At 37.5% G+C, this 21638-nt stretch overlaps 12 protein-coding genes across 12 annotated transcripts; 5 read left to right on the top strand and 7 right to left on the bottom strand.

Moving 5' to 3' along the window:
* Positions 1 to 349: 349 nt before the first annotated feature.
* Positions 350 to 681, bottom strand: GCK72_012808 (uncharacterized protein; the record flags this gene model as incomplete). The annotated part of the gene is made up of 2 exons (XM_003094021.2): positions 350 to 494; positions 542 to 681. The coding sequence occupies 2 exons, from the start codon at positions 679 to 681 to the stop codon at positions 350 to 352; spliced, it is 285 nt and encodes a 94-aa protein (XP_003094069.2).
* Positions 682 to 1699: 1018 nt separating this feature from the next.
* Positions 1700 to 2021, bottom strand: GCK72_012809 (uncharacterized protein; the record flags this gene model as incomplete). Its single annotated transcript, XM_003094022.2, has 2 exons — positions 1700 to 1856; positions 1903 to 2021. The coding sequence occupies 2 exons, from the start codon at positions 2019 to 2021 to the stop codon at positions 1700 to 1702; spliced, it is 276 nt and encodes a 91-aa protein (XP_003094070.2).
* Positions 2022 to 2480: 459 nt separating this feature from the next.
* On the bottom strand, positions 2481 to 2855 carry GCK72_012810 (uncharacterized protein; the record flags this gene model as incomplete). The annotated part of the gene is made up of 2 exons (XM_003094008.2): positions 2481 to 2685; positions 2731 to 2855. 2 exons carry the CDS (start codon positions 2853 to 2855, stop codon positions 2481 to 2483), a joined length of 330 nt encoding a protein of 109 aa, XP_003094056.2.
* A 745-nt stretch (positions 2856 to 3600) lies between these two features.
* GCK72_012811 (uncharacterized protein) lies at positions 3601 to 3896 on the top strand (the record flags this gene model as incomplete). Its single annotated transcript, XM_053729418.1, has 2 exons — positions 3601 to 3698; positions 3746 to 3896. 2 exons carry the CDS (start codon positions 3601 to 3603, stop codon positions 3894 to 3896), a joined length of 249 nt encoding a protein of 82 aa, XP_053584190.1.
* A 234-nt stretch (positions 3897 to 4130) lies between these two features.
* On the bottom strand, positions 4131 to 5568 carry GCK72_012812 (uncharacterized protein; the record flags this gene model as incomplete). The annotated part of the gene is made up of 6 exons (XM_053729419.1): positions 4131 to 4253; positions 4301 to 4455; positions 4502 to 4643; positions 4692 to 5103; positions 5391 to 5493; positions 5538 to 5568. The coding sequence occupies 6 exons, from the start codon at positions 5566 to 5568 to the stop codon at positions 4131 to 4133; spliced, it is 966 nt and encodes a 321-aa protein (XP_053584191.1).
* Positions 4906 to 8507, top strand: GCK72_012813 (uncharacterized protein; the record flags this gene model as incomplete). Its single annotated transcript, XM_053729420.1, has 6 exons — positions 4906 to 5063; positions 5707 to 5746; positions 5794 to 5866; positions 5949 to 6097; positions 8030 to 8348; positions 8392 to 8507. The coding sequence occupies 6 exons, from the start codon at positions 4906 to 4908 to the stop codon at positions 8505 to 8507; spliced, it is 855 nt and encodes a 284-aa protein (XP_053584192.1).
* Positions 8508 to 8649: 142 nt separating this feature from the next.
* Positions 8650 to 9586, bottom strand: GCK72_012814 (uncharacterized protein; the record flags this gene model as incomplete). Its single annotated transcript, XM_053729421.1, has 3 exons — positions 8650 to 8919; positions 9016 to 9231; positions 9476 to 9586. 3 exons carry the CDS (start codon positions 9584 to 9586, stop codon positions 8650 to 8652), a joined length of 597 nt encoding a protein of 198 aa, XP_053584193.1.
* A 455-nt stretch (positions 9587 to 10041) lies between these two features.
* Positions 10042 to 10570, top strand: GCK72_012815 (uncharacterized protein; the record flags this gene model as incomplete). The annotated part of the gene is made up of 3 exons (XM_053729422.1): positions 10042 to 10090; positions 10220 to 10411; positions 10458 to 10570. 3 exons carry the CDS (start codon positions 10042 to 10044, stop codon positions 10568 to 10570), a joined length of 354 nt encoding a protein of 117 aa, XP_053584194.1.
* A 1992-nt stretch (positions 10571 to 12562) lies between these two features.
* On the bottom strand, positions 12563 to 13627 carry GCK72_012816 (uncharacterized protein; the record flags this gene model as incomplete). Its single annotated transcript, XM_053729423.1, has 5 exons — positions 12563 to 12756; positions 12804 to 12945; positions 12994 to 13405; positions 13450 to 13552; positions 13597 to 13627. The coding sequence occupies 5 exons, from the start codon at positions 13625 to 13627 to the stop codon at positions 12563 to 12565; spliced, it is 882 nt and encodes a 293-aa protein (XP_053584195.1).
* Positions 13461 to 15639, top strand: GCK72_012817 (uncharacterized protein; the record flags this gene model as incomplete). Its single annotated transcript, XM_053729424.1, has 4 exons — positions 13461 to 13484; positions 13855 to 13927; positions 14010 to 14158; positions 15283 to 15639. The coding sequence occupies 4 exons, from the start codon at positions 13461 to 13463 to the stop codon at positions 15637 to 15639; spliced, it is 603 nt and encodes a 200-aa protein (XP_053584196.1).
* Positions 15640 to 15769: 130 nt separating this feature from the next.
* GCK72_012818 (uncharacterized protein) lies at positions 15770 to 16855 on the bottom strand (the record flags this gene model as incomplete). The annotated part of the gene is made up of 3 exons (XM_053729425.1): positions 15770 to 16042; positions 16138 to 16353; positions 16745 to 16855. The coding sequence occupies 3 exons, from the start codon at positions 16853 to 16855 to the stop codon at positions 15770 to 15772; spliced, it is 600 nt and encodes a 199-aa protein (XP_053584197.1).
* Positions 16856 to 17316: 461 nt separating this feature from the next.
* On the top strand, positions 17317 to 21517 carry GCK72_012819 (uncharacterized protein; the record flags this gene model as incomplete). The annotated part of the gene is made up of 9 exons (XM_053729426.1): positions 17317 to 17365; positions 17492 to 17683; positions 17728 to 17836; positions 20166 to 20316; positions 20419 to 20661; positions 20711 to 20950; positions 20997 to 21233; positions 21279 to 21380; positions 21425 to 21517. 9 exons carry the CDS (start codon positions 17317 to 17319, stop codon positions 21515 to 21517), a joined length of 1416 nt encoding a protein of 471 aa, XP_053584198.1.
* Positions 21518 to 21638: the final 121 nt, after the last annotated feature.

Here is a 21638-nt window from a genome sequence, read left to right on the forward strand (position 1 = left end):
AAAAACTGGAAAAAATTGGTGAAAAGTGCGAAATTTCTCTGAAAACAGAGAAAAAAAAAATCTAAATTTGAAATCCCGCTTCAAGTGTTTCGCAACGACACTCCGAAATTCCGCTCGGGCGGAACGGCGCGAAGAAATGAATTTTGAAATTATTCCTTTTTCAGCCAAATTTGGAATTTTCGTTGCAAGAAATGAATGAAAAGTAGCAGAGACATTCAGATTTATTACAAGTTTTCAAAATTTACACGAAATTCATGAAACTCTATGAATAAATATACAAGAAATGATAGAAATAGTGAGTGTCAATTAGTTAGGTTATATTCAAAATAGAGTGGATTGCATGAATTGCTTAAGCAATAGTCTCGTCTTGTCCTTGTTGAGCATTGTCAGCTGGTGCAACTGGTTCAATACGTTTTAGTCGAATTGCGGAACGGGCCTCCGCCGCTTCTCTCGCCCGCCTGCTATCATCGCGATTAGCCCATACAACAGCACCGCTGGAAAAATGAAAATACATGTTTGTCTTTTAAGAGAATAAGCTTACACGCTGAGAAGAAGAAAAAGGGCGCCGATGCCTAGGCCTATCATTCCGGCGATCGCAACTCCACTCATATCTTCGGGTTTGTGTCGGACGACTGAATCGGTCGCTGCTTTGCTCGCTGCCTTGGTCGCTGTTCTCGTCATATTCGTTAAGCTCGATGTGGTATTAAAGCTCGTTTGGTTATTGAAATTCATTATTCTATCGGTTGTGGTCTGGATAAATTATTCAATTTCGGAGAAAAAACTGGGAAAAACGAGAGAAACTAAAAGAAATGGGAGAGGAAAATGGAGAAAAATGATGACAAATGACTCGAAAATCGGTTAAGATGACAAACAAGTGAAGAAACGGATGAAAATTCCCGCCAACGATATCTCGAAACGAATGGCGCGAAAACTAAAAATTCGAAAAATTTCTGATTTCAGACTTGCAAAATTTTGGGTCAGCCGCCCGGGACCATACTTGTCAACCGGGCCGAAACGGGCCGACACGGGCCGGCGCGAAACTCGCGTCAAAATGAATATTATGAGCTGAAAAATATACCAAAATGTAGATCTCGACGAGTTCTATGTCCGTGACCTACTACGGGCCGGATGTCTATTCGTTAATATGCCGCGGGCCGGGCTAGAATGCCTTTTTTGGCCATTTTTGCGTTTTTTGGCACTTTTTCCCGGCCCGCGGCACATTAACAAATGGCCATCCGGCCCGTAGTAGGTCACGGACATAGAACTCGTCGAGATCTACATTTTGGTATATTTTTCAGCTCATAATATTCATTTTGACGCGAGTTACGCGCCGGCCCGTGTCGGCCCGTTTCGGCCCGGTTGACAAGTATGCCCGGGACGGATAAGTTGCGGCCCGTTGCAAGTCTGGATTTTCGAGAAAGATTTGCCGGTTTCTGCCGCGAAAAAGAACCTTAGCATTTTTCAAATAAACGAATAGAGGAATCGCAGACCCGCCGACTCATTTAACTCAGGCATTTTCCATCAAAACAAATCGGCAACACACATATTTATTGCAAAGTATTCAGTTTTTACAAGAAAATCTTGAAATCCGATGAGCGAAATATACAAGAAATGGCAGAATAATCAAGTGGCGAGTGAGTGTAAATAGATTAATTACAGAATAGGCGATATTTAAAATAATGAAAACATGATAAATTGATCAATGATCCTCTCTCTCTGGCAAATCCTGCAGTGGGATGTTTTCTCCGGCATTTCTGTTAGCCACGGCTCGTCCGTTAGCCAGGACATTTCCGTTAGCCCCACCGTTTCCGGGTGCTGGAGCGTTCACCATTTCTTTAGCAACTGTGTATAACTTGCTGAAAATGGAAAGATTTGGATATTGAAGACAACACGAAAACTAACTATGCGAAGGCACCGAAGAGGCCGGCTGCACCGACTGCGAAGATTATTTTTACGCCTAGGCCAACGCCCGCATCGGATGTTGGTGTCGTAATCCAGGATTCTTGGTGGTCGATATTCATTGTTCTGTCGATTGTCGCCTATAATATCATAAATTACGGGCTCCCAGGACGGAAAATAAGGCGAAATCGTTTGAAAATAATAATAAAACCAGACTACAGCAGGAAAATTGAAGACAAATGAGCTGAAGGGGAAAAATGATGATAAAACAAGTAAAGGCGCATGGTTTTTCGAGCCTAAAATATCTCGGAGCGAATGGCGCCAAATTCAAATTTCGATAAAATACTTCTTTTTCGAGAAGGTTGTAGGCTTACTCACCACCGGTTTCAGTCAAAAAGAAATAGGCAAAACACTGACTTATTATAAAGTGTCCAAGTTTTACACAAAATTCATAGTTACATGAGTGAATTATACAAGAAATGTCAGCATAATCAAGTGATAAAATGATAATTGAGTATTGATTAATTAAAGATTAGATGATATTTGAAATAATGGGAATGTTTTCGAACGACTCGTACACATCAAGCAACTGCAGCCCCAACTGCATCCCCAACGGCAACAACGACAGGACGTGCCCACATATTAGGATCTTGCTGTGCATGTACATAACGCCGGTGTTCGATCATTCGTATGTTTTCCGGGTTTTCCTCATCGTTTCCTTCACGGTTTCGATTTCTATCCCTTCGCCTCCTATCCGCTGCAGTCCGATCTTGACATCCACACTTGCTGAAAAATAAAGTTTTGAATGCGAAGTTGCCAAGAAAAACTCACCGTGTGATAAAAAAGGCCACCACACAGACGACGATAGAACTTAGAATTCCGCCGAGAATATAAATGGCCAGCGTCCAATCATTGTCATTTTTATCACCTACGAGCCATTTCAGATTGACATCCATAGTTGTGTCGATCGTCGTCTGCAATAAAAGGAAATATTTTTTGAAATTAAATGGAAGTAAGGAAAAGGAAACTAGATTGTATAAAAACCGAAAAATCTGACTATTTTTCATCTGGAAAACTGAAAAATATCATGAAAACAACGAGAAAAACGAAATAAAATGATTGAAAATTTGGGAAAAGCTGATAAATAAATCAAAGGCGCATGGTATTTCGCGCTAATGATATCTCGAAGCGAACAGCGCCAAATTCAAATTTTGATTAATTTTTATACAATTTTTCAGATTTTAAAATCGATTTTCAGCATAATTTCAATGTTTATTGCTCAAAAGATTGTTAAAAATCATACAATTTACAAATTATCTTCTCATTTTAAACCTATTTTACTGTCAAATTGCGCTAAAATCACTATTTTCAGACGACAATGAATAATACAACACATTTTGATGATAAAGACACGTGGATGTGTTTTTGGCCTGTATGTGGGCGAGATCTCGGATTCATTTTCCTTGTCATCAGCGTCTTTACTATTTATTTCGGATTGTGAGTTTTGTCACTTTTCAATTGAATTTTTTTCGAAGTCGATTCATTTTAAAATTTCCAGGAGATTGGGAAGAAAAATGGACGAACGGCGGAACAAGGACGAAGTCAACCAAAGGCTATGCACGTGTATGTGCACATGCAAACATTCTAATTAGCGTAATAAATGATTTGCACTTTTCTAATTTGTGATTTTATGTAAGCTTGATGTATGTGAAAGACGGTGACACGTGGAAGTTCACTAATGGACAAATCGCCGGTGTCATCTTCACCGTCGTCGCCGCATCCTTCTCATTCTTCTTATAGTGAATTACTTCTAGAAATAAAGTGAGGACAACCTCAAAATTTCCAGCCGAATGTATAGAAGAAACCAACGCGCTCGTGCCGGAATTCTCGCAGAGCAGCAACGAGATGACGATCGACAAGCGGATAATGATCGAGTGAGACAACAAAATCAGCCAGAGGACATCCAAATGCAAGTGATGAATCAAAATGAGATCTAATCAACTCACTGTTAATCTTATTGTGATATTTTCCTGAAATATTTTCACTAATTTGATCTCTATTGTAATTAATCGATATTTTGTCCAATTTATCTCGTGTATTTTCAATTTTAATTCATGTAATTCCCTTATTCCTGTAAATTCTATCTCATTTCATTCGAATGCATTGATTGTTCTTAACTACCGATTCCAGAGGACTCCTCCCCTCCCTCTGAGAGGAGGTGACCCCAAGCCCTAACAGTTCAATTCGAAAAGTCTTCTAGTAATTTGATCGATCACATCTTTCTCCAACTCATCCAAATCCCAGTCCTGCGCCTTTAAATCCGCCCAACAAAGAGCTTGAGCCAGTTTACGTGGCTGAAAATTCACAAATCTCAAGAATCTAGAAATCCCTTTCCCCCCACCACAATATCCCAGAATGACCACTTCTCTGCCAACTCGACCATCTGATTCGTCGTCATTCCACCCAATCCATTTATCATCTGTCTCTTACAGTACTCGGTGACACGTGGCACTTCCAGATGATAAGCCAAATCGAGGAATTCGCTGATGTTTTCGTCTGAATTCGATTGGTTTCAGAAGTGTAAAAACGTGATATCTCATACTATCCAATTGGAGATCAACTCCATGAATAATTTGTAGGAAATCATGGAAAATGTGGAAGAAACAACCGGTTGGAAGATCCGAATAATCAATATTTTGAGATTCAATCATGTGATAAAGATGGGGAGATTGGAGAGAAATCAACTGAAATAATTATTAGTTAATTGGCTAATTAATTAGAGAGTAATTAACCTTTTTCGACAAGAACATCTGGTGTCCGAGAACATTGACTTCCACATCGAAAATCGTCGAATCGAAATGATAAAAATCGAAAAGTTCAACAGAATCGTACAATCTCGACGACTTCACAACTATATAACATCGAATTTTAAACGATTTCTCCTCTGCTTTTTCATCGAAAAACCCTTGTTTCCCATCGTGAATTCTATCGTATCCCGGAATATCGATGATCATTTTATTCGTGTCTTTTGTGAATTCATACCGCCCGATTGCTCTAATCGAATGCTCTGAACTCTCCAAATTCTCAACAACTAGTCCCACTTCCAGTTCAATTGAACCATACGCTTTCGGCTCTTTCTTCTGGGAAATACTGAATTTTACAATGTTCGTTTCCTCGGAATTTGTGGTGTCCACTGTGAATTTCCTGGAAATTTTTGAAATTGAGAATCTGAAATATAGGCTTTCCATCCGGGCGGCCGTTTCTGCGGGGCGGCAAAATTTAAAAAAAGAAAACAAAAAGTTTGCACCAAAAAGTTCGAACTCGGGAGAAGCAAATTCAAAAACAAACATGTTAACCACTAGACCAAAGCTCCGCATGAGTAGAGCCAGGGAAAGGGGATAAAAGAAAGGAAGGTGACACGCCAAGAAGTGTAGGGCGTGCATTTTGCGCCCGGATTGAAAACCTAGGAATCTGAAATACTCCGTACTTACCAATTAACATTATGAATCGTTGGAATACAAAAGAAGTAAGTGATACGCTTCTTTTCGATCGGAAAATCCACGTAACGACAATTCGATCCCAGTAGAAATGGGTCTGGAAGCGATTTTCCAGTAATTAGGTAGATCACAAATACTTACTTGGTTTTCCAATATAGTCTTGATGTAGCATTTTTCAATTGAAGAAACTCTGAAATAATCTCTGTTCGTCTTGTTGTTATTCCAACTAATGACACGTGGAATTCCGGACTGCAAAACGACAAAATGGAAATGCCACGTGAAAACTTGAACTCTTCCAATCAAATTTTAGAAAAACTACTCATTTCCACGTAGCTACAACGATTGGAATGGTGAGTTTCCTTCTGAATGAAATTTCAAATTCCCGCCCGTTCTTCAGTATTGCAGTCGACTTATTCTTCTGTTCCCTCTAGCAATCCATCTGGTTAGCTCTTCTTTTTCTTGTGATACAGGTAAGAACTTTTTGTAAATAGACTACCAACCACAAAATCGATTCTCTTCTTACATCCATCTCATGAAGCAGTTCTTTTCCAGTAGTTTCCCCACCGAAAGATTGTAGCAAGATAAATTTGAAATACGTGAATGGAACTGCACTCCTCCAATGGCCTGAATGGTGTGAAGTGTTTCATGGAGAGTTGAAATTAAGGAATATCGATTTGGAGAGGGCTGATTTTAGGAAATTGGTAAGTGTGGAAAATTGAGTAATGGGAACGAATAGGTATAAGTTTTGTGCTAATCTAGACTATTAAAAACAGAAAAGACTGAACTCCGTAGAGTGGTAGTCTATCGAATCTGAAAATAGCTGAATTTTGATAATTTATTTTCCAGTTTCCTAAAGTCTTGAAACTCAATGCAAACAAACTGAATCTGTTGGTATCTGTGGTAAAAATGTTTTTATTAAAGTAAAAATTCCATGGAGGAAACTTTGAATTAGGCTCAGAAAATGTCAACATGATTCCAAAACTATACAAATTGCTCTTAATTACCGTCAATTCAACGGAAGAATCCAGCCAAAATAGTCTAGATTTCTTTCCTAATTCCCCAAAACTTTCATTTCTGAAATTCTGGCACTCCGTAGACTTTCAGCAGATCCTACTCACTTGGCCCTTCTTTTTCGATAACATACTAGACTTGCCTAGAATCTTCATTGCTTGGTTGAAGTCGGTCTGTAAAATACATATAAATTTTCTTGTTTATTCAGAGTAGTCATCTTTTGATTTGTTTAATGGCATTCTCGAAAACCAAGTAAATAATCGTTCTCCAAAGATTACACTAACTGACAACCACTTTTCGAAAATTGGCCCGCCTGGCAATCGTGCCACAGACATACAGAACAGCTCCTTTATTCAAAAATGACGATAAATCTGCTAATTAAGTCATTTTGAGATGATTTTGAAAACAATTAATTTAGGCAACAGTCACACACCAGTACTAATGTACTCTCACACCCCAGAAATACAGTAATTGAGAAACAGTGATATTTTTGAATTCAAGTAAGCCTATGCTTGTTTTCACTTCTTTTCATCAAAAAACATTCCCGTAATAGGACCAACAATCTCTTCTCTCTGTATCGCATCTAGAAATAGCTGAATTTTGATATTTTATTTTCCAGTTTCCTAACTTCTTGAAACTCAATGCAAACAAACTGAATCTGTTGGTATCTGTGGTCAGAATGTTTTTATTAAAGTAAAAATTCCATAGAGGAAACTTTGAATTAGGCTCAGAAAATGTGAACATGATTCCAAAACTATACTAATTGCTCTTAATTACCGTCAATTCAACGGAAGAATCCAGCCAAAATAGTCCAGATTTCTTTTCTAATTTCCCAAAAAGTTCATGTTCTGGATTTCGTGATTCCTTATTTTTCTCAACAACATCGGATTTCAGTATACAAATTTTTTTGAATTGTTATTCACCTATTTGAGTTAAGTCGTTGTTAGAAATTGTTCTGTTTCACAGAGTTTTTGAGCATCAGATGTAACTAAAATAGTCGATGGGTGGCATCTATGTATCGTGCAGTAAGATATACAATTTGGCCGTTTTCAGTCGAGAATGACTAACTTTAAGAGGGCCTTACGGTACCACTCAATGTCTCACAAATTATGTATAAACCATACAGATCAAAAGTAGATCTTCATTTTTGTAGTTGACCTCTTTTCTGTACGGACACTCCCTAGAGAGTTATGGTCATTTTAAAGGGACAGCTCAAAAATCACTCATTTTGCACTGAAACGGGACGATTTGAGGAATAAATTACTTTGTCGATATGTAACTTGCTAGGGAGTGCTTGTGCAAAAATGTTGTCAACTACAAAAATAGAGTTCTACTCTTGGTCTATTTGATGTGATAATAAGTTATTTTGTTGGACAATCACTGATACCGTAACACACTCTCAAAGTTGGTCACATTCAACTGAAAACAGCCAAATTGTATATCTTACTGCACGGCACTGTATCTACAAAGCTGGAATTAGTCTTTCTGGAATTTTGGTTTTTTTGTTAATGTTGTGAAACAGTAAATTTTCTTCCTGTAAATTATAATGTTTCTCGAAACTGCAATGATGATGCTAATTCTAAACCTGTAATTTCCCAATATCTCCTCTCCTTCAATTCCAGCGTAAAATCAAGGGAAGTGTGGAACTAATCAACACTGGATACTCTCGAATGCCCCAAATGCCGTGTCTGTCTGAAATCGAAACGAATGGATCGTATCCGGGAGTTGTGATCCTAAACAACAAACGACTCCGTGATATTCGTGGATTCATCAACTGGGATAGACACTTTCGAATTCAAGGATACACTCAATTTCCCGTCTTTATTTCTGGAAATGAGCAGTTGGATACTGTCAATATGCCATCGATCATTCATCACCAATTCTCTCCGATTTCTTGTGAAAAACGACTGACGCCCAACTACAGTATCCAGTATGCAGAAGGTTTGTTCCAGAAGTTTCTGATTTTCTTATTTTATGATTTCAGCCATGTCCCTCTCATTCGTCCTCATTTCTCTCATCATCTCTGCTACAGTATTCCTCTATCCATTGAGTTTGGGCAGTGCAAACATCTATTTCGTTCCCGGATATCATAAATCTTGACAGCTTTTTCTGTGAAAATAATTAATGAATTTGAATTTTTGAATTGTTTTATTTTAATGCATTTTGTGTTCACTCCAGTGAGAGTACTTTTTCTCAAATATTCATTTTCCGAAACAGAACAAAAAGTTCACTTCTTCTCCAACTAACCCAACCTCTCGGGATTAAAAACCATCGGTCTCATTCTTCCCGTTTTGAAATATTTGAACTGTTGAGCCACCAGAATAATTGCATTCATTGATCTACCAATCAATTGAATCGTTTCTTGTCTTCTACACATTTGATCTACCTTCATCTCTTCAATTACACAATTCACGATAGTCTTGAAATCACTCGTTTTCTTCTTGTTTATTCTCACAACATTTTCGTAATAAATGTGATTTGCTTGGAAGCAATAATTGATTTTTGGGGATATCTGAATTTGTTCTGAGAGTAGTAATGTGAAAAATATAATTGTAGTTCAAATAAATTTTATGTGAAACAGTTTATATAAATATTCCCCCTTACTCACATTGTGTAGACACCTGAAAACAGATGGGCGGTACAATGTCTCTCCGATAAATGCGAGAGAATCCAGGAAGAATCGATAGTGACGGGCAGTGTTGCCGACGGCATTCAGACCAATACACGTCGAAACATTCTTTGTGAATTCCGAAAACTTTTTCATGAAAATTGGATCGAGAATCTCGTGACCAGACACGTTGAATAGGGTGGACGAGATGTAGATCTGAATGAGAAATGGGGTTCTGCGGCACGTGTGAATAGTTGGGGTTGAGGTTGTGAATATTTCTCGAAAGCGGGAAACAGTAGATATTCAAAATTTTCATAACTGCAAGTGCGCTCTACTGAGAATTTCACAAATTTGTGTTCTGTTACTCAGTTTCTATAGAGGGAGTGCTCGATGAACCGAAGCAATAATGAAAAATTTTATGGAACGTCAAAGTTACGAAATGTCGCCGATTCCCTCTTACCTGATACGGTTCAGTGCATTTCGCCAACATGAGATCCTCTTGTGCAAATATTCCGAGATTTGAATTATTTTGAGATGTGACTGATATAATGATGACGAATAGGATAATCATTGAATTCAAACAATTGGACATCATTGCTTCTTTTTGAAGTAGAATAAATGGTTGAAAACGAGAGAAAAATGATAAAAGGACGGGAAATAGAAAACCGGAACAGCGGGAAAAAAATGGAATCAGGGAAAATTTGGGAACGTGTGAAGATTGTTATCATTGGAGATGTATTAAGAGTAAAAAGATGAACAGTTTTACGATCAAAAGTTTAATTTACAGTAATCCTGAAACAGCTAAATCTGAAAATATTCGTGTTTCTGTATATTCTCAAATTCTCAATTTCATTTTTCGAAACAATGAGTCGTTTCCAAAAAGAACTTATGAATAAGGACTGTAAATACATTGCTTTATATGTACGTGTCCACCCCATTTCCTCATTTCATCCATTCCACGTGTCATCTTGAACGTGTATTCTTTTGGAAGAAATCTGACTATTTCTATTCTACGACAGAGTCCGAATGACTAATTCAAAAAATGATCAAAACAAGGAGAAAAGTGACAGGAATTGTGAGTTTCAGCAATCCTTGAATTCTGAAAAAATCAATAACTGTTTCAAAAGTTTTATATTGTTTTTGGGTTATTTGTCACAATGATGGTCGATTCACATAATTTATATTCAACAATCAAAATTTTCAGCGAATCGAAGTCCTCCTCGAAATGAGCGAATTCAAGAGAAAGCTGAAAAAGATGAAATGACACTAGATGTGACTCAAGAAATGTCTGAAAAATCATCACAAAAAGCTCAAATTGATAAAGAAAAAGGAAGTGAACAACACCAGAATAAGATCATTTTATCGGGTTACTCGACGAGGAGAGTCAGATATAAAAGTGAGGGAATTTCAGGAGAAGAAGATTGAATTGAAAGAGATTTCAGACAGTGAACCAGATGAGAAATCAGTGAATATCGATGCGGATCTGGTGAGAAATAATGATAAAACATTGAGAGATGAGGACTGGTTTCTTGACAAGATTGAAAAGTGCAAGTGAGTTGTTAGAGAATATAAGATGGAAGTATTCTATTGAAGTAAAGAATTTTGAAACTTTACTCAAGGAGAGGTTGAAACAGAAAATTCTGGTGGTTTCTGAAAAATGGCATAAGACACAGAAAAATACTGTTTCATGTCATCATCATAATCTCGTGGGGTATTTGGCTATTAGTTCCGCAGTTAGCAAAAGTCAAACCACGGTGTGAGGAGACTAGGGTTATATTTTTATCAGGCAGGCATTTTTTTTCGGTAGATTTTTAAGCCTAGTGTTTCGATCACGACCGAGATATTTTAAGACATGTACATTGAAAATTCGAGACATTGCAAAAAACAGAGGAATTTCTAATTCCATCGATTTTAGAAGACTAGGTGTGACCGCTTTTTGAGGGACCAGGTTTCGAAAATGAGACCACTCACATTAGAGGTTCACAGAATTATGTATCACCAGTTTGTTCCCAAGTTTCAAAAAGTTTCAAAACACCCAATTTTTGTCGTATGTGTAGGGACCGCAATGAACGTGGGCGGAGTTATTCATTTTCTTCTCTTGGGCCGTCATGGGGAGCTTATTGAAATGTTTGACGGACTGTCCTGCAAGCCCAGTACGCTAAAACAGAATGGAAACTGTTGACCCCTATGTAATCGAGTACGTAGAATTCAATGAACACACTTTCGTTTCACCCAAATTTTTAGTTTTCTCGGAAAACTGAAAAAACATTTTGCTTTTTTCAGAAAAATGTCACGTTTAGGATGTTCTAGGTCGAACACGCATCATTTTTTGACAGTTTCTAATAGTTCTGGACATACTCTAATAGGTTTTGAAAGAAAATTCGATTTTCATGCTGTCGAATTTTTTTGGGAGCCATCTGAACTGCGAGGCATCACATCAAAAAACTTTCTGTGATAACATATCTATTTTCTGACATATTCTTTTTGGTCATCTCTTCAGGTACCTGGGCTCAAAATTTTGAAGCTCATTGATTCGTAAAATGTAGTTTCCTCTGTGTCGGAAAACAACGGATTCAAAAAGAAAATCAGTTTTCCCGGCAGTTCAGGTTAAAGGAGGTCAAACACGCATCGTTTTTTGACGGATTCAGATTCTACGCAAAATTTCGATCTAGATCCACTTGGAAACAAAAAATTTCGTGCTGTCGAATTTTAGATATTTGATGTTTTATCTCGAAATATGCTGAATATCCTTCAAAAAAAATCTCTTGAATTTTTAAAAATCACGTCAAAAATATATTTTCCTATTATCAGCATCACTTTTGTGTTCGTTTAGTTCAGTGGATAACACGTTGGGTTTTTTAATCAAACAGTTTCTGGTTCGAACTTTCCCAAATTTTGCAAAAATTTGACTGACTGAACGTGAAAATAGAAAATATTTTTTGCGTGGTCAGGAAAACGAAAGAATTCTCCAAGAGAATTCAGTAGAAACCATGGCTGACTAAAGGGTCCTGTAACTTCGGAGAGAGTGAATATTTTCGGGAAAAAATTTGGGAATGTACTTCCATTTACCTGAAAAAAAGGTCAGGATGGAAATTTTTATGAAAAAATGAGTTTGAAAAAAATGTTGCGGTCTCTACGTATGTGATACTGAAAATTTTAGTTCAGAAACACCCCGGTTTTGGAATTTAATTAGATGGTTTCTTGACAAGATTGAAAAGTGCAAGTGGGTAACTAATGAGAGGAGGGGAATTGAAATGCAGAATTGACTAAGATTACTCACGGAGAGGTTGAAACAGAAAATTCTGGTGGTTTCTGAAAAATGGCATAAGACACAGAACCGGGACAAAAGTCCTCTGTTTCGAATATGAGACGGTTAACACCCGAGGTACCAGAATTTCCCGGTTTTGAAACGTCACAGTTTTCTCTGAAACCCTAACAGTTCAATTCGAAAAGTCTTCTAGTAATTTGATCGATCACATCTCTCTCCAACTCATCCAAATCCCAGTCCTGCGCCTTTAAATCCGCCCAACAAAGAGCTTGAGCCAGTTTACGTGGCTGAAATATCTAGAAATCCCTTTCCCCCCACCACAATATCCCAGAATGACCATCTCTGTGCCACCTGGACCATCTGATTCGTCGTCATTCCATCCAATCCATTTATCATCTGTCTCTTACAGTACTCGGTGACACGTGGCACTTCCAGATTATTGGCCAAATCGAGGAATTTGCTGATGTTTTCGTCTGAATTCGATTGGTTTCTGATATGGAAAAGTGATGGAATGACATACTATCCAATTGGAGATCAACTCCGTGAATAATTTGTAGGAAATCATGGAAAATGTGGAAGAAACAACCGGTTGGAAGATCCGAATAATCAATATTTTGAGATTCAATCATGTGATAAAGATGGGGAGATTGGAGAGAAATCAACTGAAATAATTATTAGTTAATTGGCTAATTAATTAGAGTGCAATTAACCTTTTTCGACAAGAACATCTGGTGTCCGTAAACATTGACTTCCACATCGAAAATCGTCGAATCGAAATGATAAAAATCGAAAAGTTCAACAGAATCGTACAATCTCGACGACTTCACAACTATATAACATCGAATTTTAAACGATTTCTCCTCTGCTTTTTCATCGAAAAACCCTTGTTTCCCATCGTGAATTCTATCGTATCCCGGAATATCGATGATCATTTTATTCGTGTCTTTTGTGAATTCATACCGCCCGATTGCTCTAATCGAATGCTCTGAACTCTCCAAATTCTCAACAACTAGTCCCACTTCCAGTTCAATTGAACCATACGCTTTCGGCTCTTTCTTCTGGGAAACAATGAATTTTACACTGTTCGTTTCCTCGGAATTTGTGGTGTCCACTGTGAATTTCCTGGAAATTTTTGAAATTGAGAATCTGAAATACTCCTCACTTACCAATTAACATTATGAATAGTTGGAATACAAAAATTGTGAGTGATACGCTTCTTTTCGATCGGAAAATCTACATAATGACAATTCGATCCCAGTAGAAATGGGTCTGGAAGTGATTTTCCAGTATTTATGTAGATCACAAATACTTACTTGGTTTTCCAATATAGTCTTGATGTAGCATTTTTCAATTAAAGAAACTCTGAAATAATCTCTGTTCGTCTTGTTGTTATTCCAACAAGTCATACGTGGAATTTCATCGAACTGCAAAAGTGGAAATGGAAATGTCACGTGATAATTCGAACTCTCTTCCAATGAAATTTCAAAAACTATTGATTTCCACGTAGCTCCAACGATAGGAATGGTGAGTTTCCTTCTGAATGAAATTTCAAATTTCCGCCCGTTCTTCAGTATTGCAGTCGACTTATTCTTCTGTTCCCTCTAGCAATCCATCTGGTTAGCTCTTCTTTTTCTTGTGATACAGGTATCGTCACACTGACTAAAAATAACCAATTTAAAAATTGATGATCTACTTACATGTATCCCATAAAACAGTCTATTTCCAGCAGATTTCCCACCGAAAGAATGTAGCAAGATAAATTTGAAATACGTGAATGGAACTGCACTCCTCCAATGGCCTGAATGGTGTGAAGTGTTTCATGGACAGTTGAAATTAAGGAATATCGATTTGCAGAGGGCTGATTTTAGGAAATTGGTGAGTGTGGAAAATTGAGTAATGGGAACGAAAAGGTATAAGTTTTATGCTAGTCTAGATTATTAAAAAGAGAAAAGACTGAACTCCGTAGAGTGGTAGTCTATCGAATCTGAAAATAGCTGACTTTGAGAAAATATTTTCCAGTTTCCTAACCTCTTGAAACTCAATGCAAACAAACTGAATCTGTTGGTATCTGTGGTCAAAATGTTTTTATTGAAATAAAAATTCCATTTATGAAACTTTGAGTTAGGCTCAGAAAATGTGAACATGATTCCAAAACTATACTAATTGCTCTTAGGTAATTACCGCCAATTCAACGGAAGAATCCAGCCAAAATAGTCCAGATTTCTTTTCTAATTTCCCAAAAAGTTCATGTTCTGGATTTCGTGATTCCTTATTTTTCTCAACAACATCGGATTTCAGTATACAAATTTTTTTGAATTGTTATTCACCTATTTGAGTTAATTCGATATTAGAAATTGTTCTGTTTCACAGAGTTTTTGAGTATCAGATGGAACCAAAATAGTCGATGGGTGATATACCTTGCAGTAAAATATAAAATTTTGCTTTTTTCAGTTGAAAATTACCAACTTTGAAAGGGCGTTACGTTATCAGTGATTATGTATAAACCATATAGTACAAAGATAGAGCTTCATTTCTGTAGTTAACAACTTTTTGGTACGAACACTCCTTAGAGAGTTATAATTATTTTAAGGGAACAGCTCAAAATCTACTCTATTTTACACTGGACGACTTGAGGGAGAAATTACTTTGTCGATATGTAACTTGCTAGGGAGTGTCCGTATAAAAAAGTTGACAACTACAAAAATGAAGCTCTTCTTTTGTTCTGTATGGTTTATACACAATTTACATTGTTGGACAATCACTGATACCGAAACACCCTCTCAAAGTTGGTCCTTTTCAACTGAGCACAGCCAAATTGAATATTTTACTGCATGGCACTGTACAAAGGTGAAATTAGTCTTTTTGGAATTTTGGTTTTTTTGTTAATGTTGTGAAACAGTAAATTTTCTTCCTGTAAATTATAATGTTTCTCGAAACTGCAATGATGATGCTAATTCTAAACCTGTAATTTCCCAATATCTCCTCTCCTTCAATTCCAGCGTAAAATCAAGGGAAGTGTGGAACTAATCAACACTGGATACTCTCGAATGCCCCAAATGCCGTGTCTGTCTGAAATCGAAACGAATGCATCGTATCCGGGAGTTGTGATCCTAAACAACAAACGACTCCGTGATATTCGTGGATTCGTCAACTGGGATAGACACTTTCGAATTCAAGGATACACTCAATTTCCCGTCTTTATTTCTGGAAATGAGCAGTTGGATACTGTCAATATGCCATCGATCATTCATCACCAATTCTCTCCGATTTCTTGTGAGAAACGACTGACGCCCAACTACAGTATCCAGTATGCAGAAGGTTTGTTCCTTGACAGATTTTTCTGTGAAAATAATTAATGAATTTTTGAAGTTTTGAACTGTTTTATTTTGTGTTCCATTGTCGAGCTGCGGTCTTACTGCAGTACCAGTACATTTCTCTGAAATATTCATTTTCCGAAACAGAACAAAAAGTTCAATTCTTCTCCAACTACCCAAGTGTCTCCGGATTAAAAACCATCGGTCTCATTCTTCCCGTTTTGAAATATTTGAACTGTTGAGCCACCAGAATAATTGCATTCATTGATCTACCAATCGATTGGATCGTTTCTTTGTTTCTACACATTTGATCTACCTTCATCTCTTCAATTACACAATCCACGATAGTATTGAAATCACTCGTTTTCTTCTTGTTTATTCTCATAACATTTTCGTAATAAATGTGCGTGTTCTCTTGGAAGCAATAATTGATTTTTGGAGACATCTGGAAAGATTGAAATTTCCACAATGGGAATAATAGGATTGTAGTTCAAATAAATTTTATGTGAAACAGTTTATATAAATATTTCCCTCACTCACATTCTGTAGACACCTGAAAACAGATGGGCGGTACAATGTCTCTCCGATAAATGTGAGAGAATCCAGGAAGAATCGATAGTGACGGGCAGTGTTGCCGACAACATTCGGACCAATACACGTCGAAACATTCTTTGTGAATTCCGAGAACTTTTTCATGAAAATTGGATCGAGAATCTCGTGACCAGACACGTTGAATAGGGTGGACGAGATGTAGATCTGAACGAGAACAGAGTTGAGCGGAATGCGATTTTTGAAATAGCGGAAGGCGGAAGGCGGAAGGTGGAATTCCGCTCAAGTCTGAACGAGAAATGGGAGTTCTGTGGTATGTGAGAATAGTTGGGGTTGAGGTTGTGAATCTTTCACAGGCATGAGGAAACAGTAGATATTCGAAATTTTCATAACTGCAAATGCGCTCTACTGAGAATTTCACAAGTTTTGTGTTCTGTTTCTCATCGTCAGTTCCGATAGAGGGAGTGCTCGATGAGCCAATTGCGTTTGAAGGATCGTATGCTTTTCCTTGATTTCTTGACACCGCGACACTTCCCTACTATCCATTTCGCAACTACATGAACGTCTCAGTTGCAAAATGTCGCCGATTCCCTCTCACCTGATACGGTTCTGTGCATTTCGCCAACATGAGATCCTCTTGTGCAAATATTCCGAGATTTGAATTATTTTGGGATGTGACTGATATAATGATGACGAATAGGATAATCATTGAATTCGAACAATTGGACATCATTGCTTCTTTTTGAAGTAGAATAAATGGTTGAATAATGTTGAAATGACAGAAAAAAGCAAACCGGAACAGATGGAAAAAAATGGAATCAGAGGAAATTTGGGAACGTTGTTCAGATTGTTATCATGGAAGATAGAAAATGCTAAAAAAGATGAACAGTTTTACGATCAAAAGTTTAATTTACAGTAATCCTGAAACAGCTAAATCTGAAAATATTTGTGTTTCTGTGCATTCCCAAATACTCAATTTTATTTTTCGAAACAATAAGTGGGTTCCAAAAAAAAACTTATGAATAAGGACTGTAAATACATAGCTTTATATGTACGTGTCCACCCCGTGTCCCCATTTTTATTTTCCCAAATCGTCCATTCCACGTGTCATCTTAAACGTGTATTCATTTGGAAGAAATCTGACTATTTCTATTCTACGACAGAGTCCGAATGACTAATTCAAAAAATGATCAAAACAAGGAGAAAAGTGAAAGGAATTGTGAGTTTCAGCAATCATTGAATTCTGCAAAAGTCAGGAACTGTTTCAAAAGTTCTAGATTGTTGTTGTGTTATTTTTCAAATTGGTAAATTTACATCACGCACATTCAACTATCAAAACTTTCAGCGAACCGAAATCCTCCTCGAAACGAGCGAATTCAAGAGAAGGTTGAAAAAGAGGAAATGACACTAGATGTGACTCAAGAAATGTCTGAAAAATCATCACAAAACTTCCAAATTGATAAAGAAAAAGGAAGTGAACAACACCAGAATAAGATCATTTTATCGGGTTACTCGACGAGGAGAGTCAGATATAAAAGTGAGGGAATTTCAGGAGAGAAGAATAATTGAAAGAGATTTCAGAGAGTGAACCAGATGAGAAATCAGTGAATATCGATGCGGATCTAGTGAGAAATAATGATAAAACATTGAGAGATGAGGACTGGTTTCTTGAGAAAATTGAAAAGTGCAAGTGAGTTGTTAGAGAATCTAAGGGAGCGATATTCTATTGAAGCAAAGAATTTTGAAACTTTACTCTAGGAGAATTTGAAACAGAAGATTCTGGTGTTTTCTAGGACCCAGAAAAATACTGTGTCATGTCATCATCATAATCTCGCGGGGTATTTCGCTATTAGTTCTGCCTTAACCAGCGTTAACAAAGTTAGCAAAAATCAAACCACATTGGTGAAGTGAAGAGACTAGAGTTATATTGTATCAGACATCCTTTTCTGAAGATTTTTAAGCGTAGTGTTTCGATCACGACCGAGATATTTTAAGACATGTAAATTGAAAGTTCGAGACGTTCCAAAACAGAGAAATTTCTAATTCGAGAGATTTGGAAGACTAGGTGTGACCGCTTTTTGAGAGATCAGGTTTTGAAAATGAGACCACTCACATCGGAGGTTCATATGATTATTTATCCCCAGCTTGTTCCCAAGTTTCAAAAAGTCTCAAAAGACGCAATTGTTGTCGTATGTGATACTGAAAGTTTTAGTTCACCCTGGTTTTGGAATTTAATTAGATGGTTTCTTGACAAGATTGAAAAGTGCAAGTGAGTTGTTAGAGAGTCTAGGATTGAGAAGAGGATTGAGATGAAGAATTGACTAACTTTACTCATGGAGAGGTTGAAACAGAGAGTTCTGGTGGTTTCTGAAAAATGGGGTAAAATTCAAAAAATACTGTGTCATGTCATTATCATAATCTCGTGGGGTATTTGACTATTAGATCTGCAGTTATTATAAGTTCACAGTCTGCTGTCGTAGGGTGTTAAAACATGAAAACCGTAGTAGAGTATGGTTTATCACTCATTTCAACTACGAGACCCACCCGAACAAATTACATGCGCCTTTAACTTCCTCTGACAGCAAACAGTAATACAACGTCAAACCACGTTGGTGAAGTGAGGAGAGTAGAGTTATATTGTATCAGACATCCTTTTCTGAGGATTTTTAAGCGTAGTGTTTTGATCACGACCAAGATATTTTAATACATGTACATTGAAAATTCGAGACATTGCAAAAAACAGAGAAATTTCTAATTCCATCGATTTTGGAAGACAAGATAAGTAAACAGGTTCCGAAAATGAAACCGCTCATATTGGAGGTTCATATAATTATTTATCCCCAGCTTGTTTCCAAGTTTCAAAAAGTTTTACTCATTAATGAATTGGTTTTGACATTTTACAGTTTCAAGATGCCTTGATTTGACTTGCCATCTTGATTACCCAATTTTTGTATACTGAACATTTTAGTTCTGAAACACCCCGGTTTTGGAATTTAATTAGATGGTTTCTTGAAAAGATTGAAAAGTGCAAGTGAGTAACTAACGAGAGGAGTGGAATTGAAATGAAGAATTGACTAACTTTATTCATGGAGAGGTTGAAACAGAGTTCTGGTGGTTTCTGAAAAATGGCATAAGAAACAGAAAAATACTGTCTCATATCATCATCATAATCTCTGCGGCGTTTTCCTCTATTAGTCTTGCGCATACACAAAAAACAAAGAACTTTCTAAATTAGCGCTCGAAATGGGGCGTCCCACTTTTTTTTCTTGAATTTTGGAAAACTGCCAGTTTTTGACGGAGAATTGTGAAACTTTCACAGAATCTGAAAACATAGCTGGGGACGCGATTCCGAAATTTTCAAAAAATATTCGTTCATTTTCAACCGTTTTATGACAAGTCCCAACTCGTCCCATTTCGAGTGCTATTTCTAATTCAAAAGACTTTGAGAGACAAGGTGAGTGATCAGATTCCGAAAATGAGACTACTCACACCGCAGGTCACAGAATTATGTGTCAAAATTATGTGTGGACTTGCCATCTAAACTACCCAGTTACAACGTGTGTTATTGAAATGTCTCCGTGAACTTTTGATATAATGTAGCCTAAGGTCACTTGAAAACCGAGACATTTGTGTTATGACGCATTTGTAAAACGAGATATGCAACCGGTTTCTAGATGACCATGTTCCAAAAATGAGCCGGTTCCAGAATGTTCCGATTTTGAATTTCAAAACAACTAGTTCCAATATGTCTCGATTTTAATTTGTCTCAATCAATACGGTTTTGACTTTTCACTGTTTCTGAATGTCTTGATTTGAATTTCTATCAAAACAACTCAGTTACACTGTATCTGTTCTTCGAAAGTCGAAATCCAGAAATGCCCTGATTTTGGAATTCCAGGCTTCAGGAGAGATTACAAACTGTCTCCCGGTTTCAAAACATCCATATACACAACATTCAAATCATCAATCTCCCCCCCCCCCCCCCCCCCCCCCCCCCCCCAAATTTCCTTATTTCACAGATCGAAGAAACTGCAACGAACATGCGTGTGCCCATTCCCTCCGTGTTACCGTATTGTCGATGCAATCGATGGATTAAAAGGGAAATGGCAACGAGTGAAACGTGTCTCTTTCTTGTGTTGTTGTCCACCGTTCTGTTGTCTCATTCAGAGGGTTAGTGGGGGGACGTTTCGCAACTGGGGACGTTTTGAAACTAAGAAATCACTTTACTCGGTTGCAAAAAGTGCTAGTTTCGAAACGTCCCTGTTTTCGCAGAGTGCATTCTGGCCGCCCCGCCGTGAATACTACTTCTTCAAACCGCCTCCAAATGACATTTCATTCCAAGTGAACGAAGAATCGGAAGCGATTTTAATGAGGGATCGAAAGAAGAAATTGAAGAAATTGAAGAGAGCGAAGGCGTGTATTCCTGGAGAAATGTATCGTTTCGGGCTGAGTCATCCGTGTGCAGAAGACGTCAAACACGCGAGAGGATTCGCATTGAAAACTGCAAATGGAAATGTATTCTCTTCTTCTTTTCAAAAATTATCAGAATATCAGATATTTGCAGACGATAGCATGTATCCATATCCCGTGTCCAGATGTCTCCTCTTCACCTCGTTTCACTCTTTTATACTCTCATCCGAATGGTTCTGATCTTTCGGATCATCTCGTCGGAGTTCCCTCACTGATAGATTTGGCTCGATTCTATCGGTGTGAAGTGTACAGTTATGATTACTCTGGATACGGGATTAGTGGCGGAATCGCCTCGGAACACAATCTATACGCTGACATTCGGGCCATCTATCAGGTAATTAGACAGTTAATTGGGCAATTAACTAGTTATAACTAATTAGTATATAACAATGGAGAAACACGTGGATCCGAGTCGTATCGTTCTTCTTGGATTCTCAATTGGATCAGCTGCGACTGTTGAGTTGTTAAAAGAGGAAAAAGATCGGAAACCGCCAGCTGGAGTGATTTTACAAGCCCCGCCCACTTCACTTCTTCGAGTTTTCGGAAATATGATTGGAAGGAAGAAGCATTTGGAGAAGCCCACTTGCTGTCTGGATCGATTTGTAACCATTGATAAAGTGAGAGTGTGCAAGTGCGCTCTATCGGAATTCCCTTAATTTCAGATTCATGAAGTCACGATTCCAATTCTGGTAATTCATGGAAAAGATGATAAAACTGTTCCGATTGAACACGGAGAGTTGATATGTCAGAGAGCTGTTACAAAGGTATTCCCACTTGTTTCATCTTCGCTCCATTGATAATTTTGTAGGTCACTCCTGAATGGGTTCCCGATGCAGCACATGACAATATTGAGAATTGTCGAGTTGTTTGGAAACGAATTCGCAAATTCATCAGAGAGTGAGTTCTGTTTCAGGAATGGGCGGAGTCTTCACATGTTTTTTCCAATTTCAGAGAACTCAAGCTCAAATGAATTTCTTCCTAAAGTATTCTTCGTTTTTTTTTTTCCTGAAATGAATTTTAAT

This window comes from Caenorhabditis remanei, chromosome IV (genome assembly GCF_010183535.1).
Source record: "Caenorhabditis remanei strain PX506 chromosome IV, whole genome shotgun sequence".
Lineage (NCBI taxonomy): Eukaryota > Metazoa > Nematoda > Chromadorea > Rhabditida > Rhabditidae > Caenorhabditis > Caenorhabditis remanei.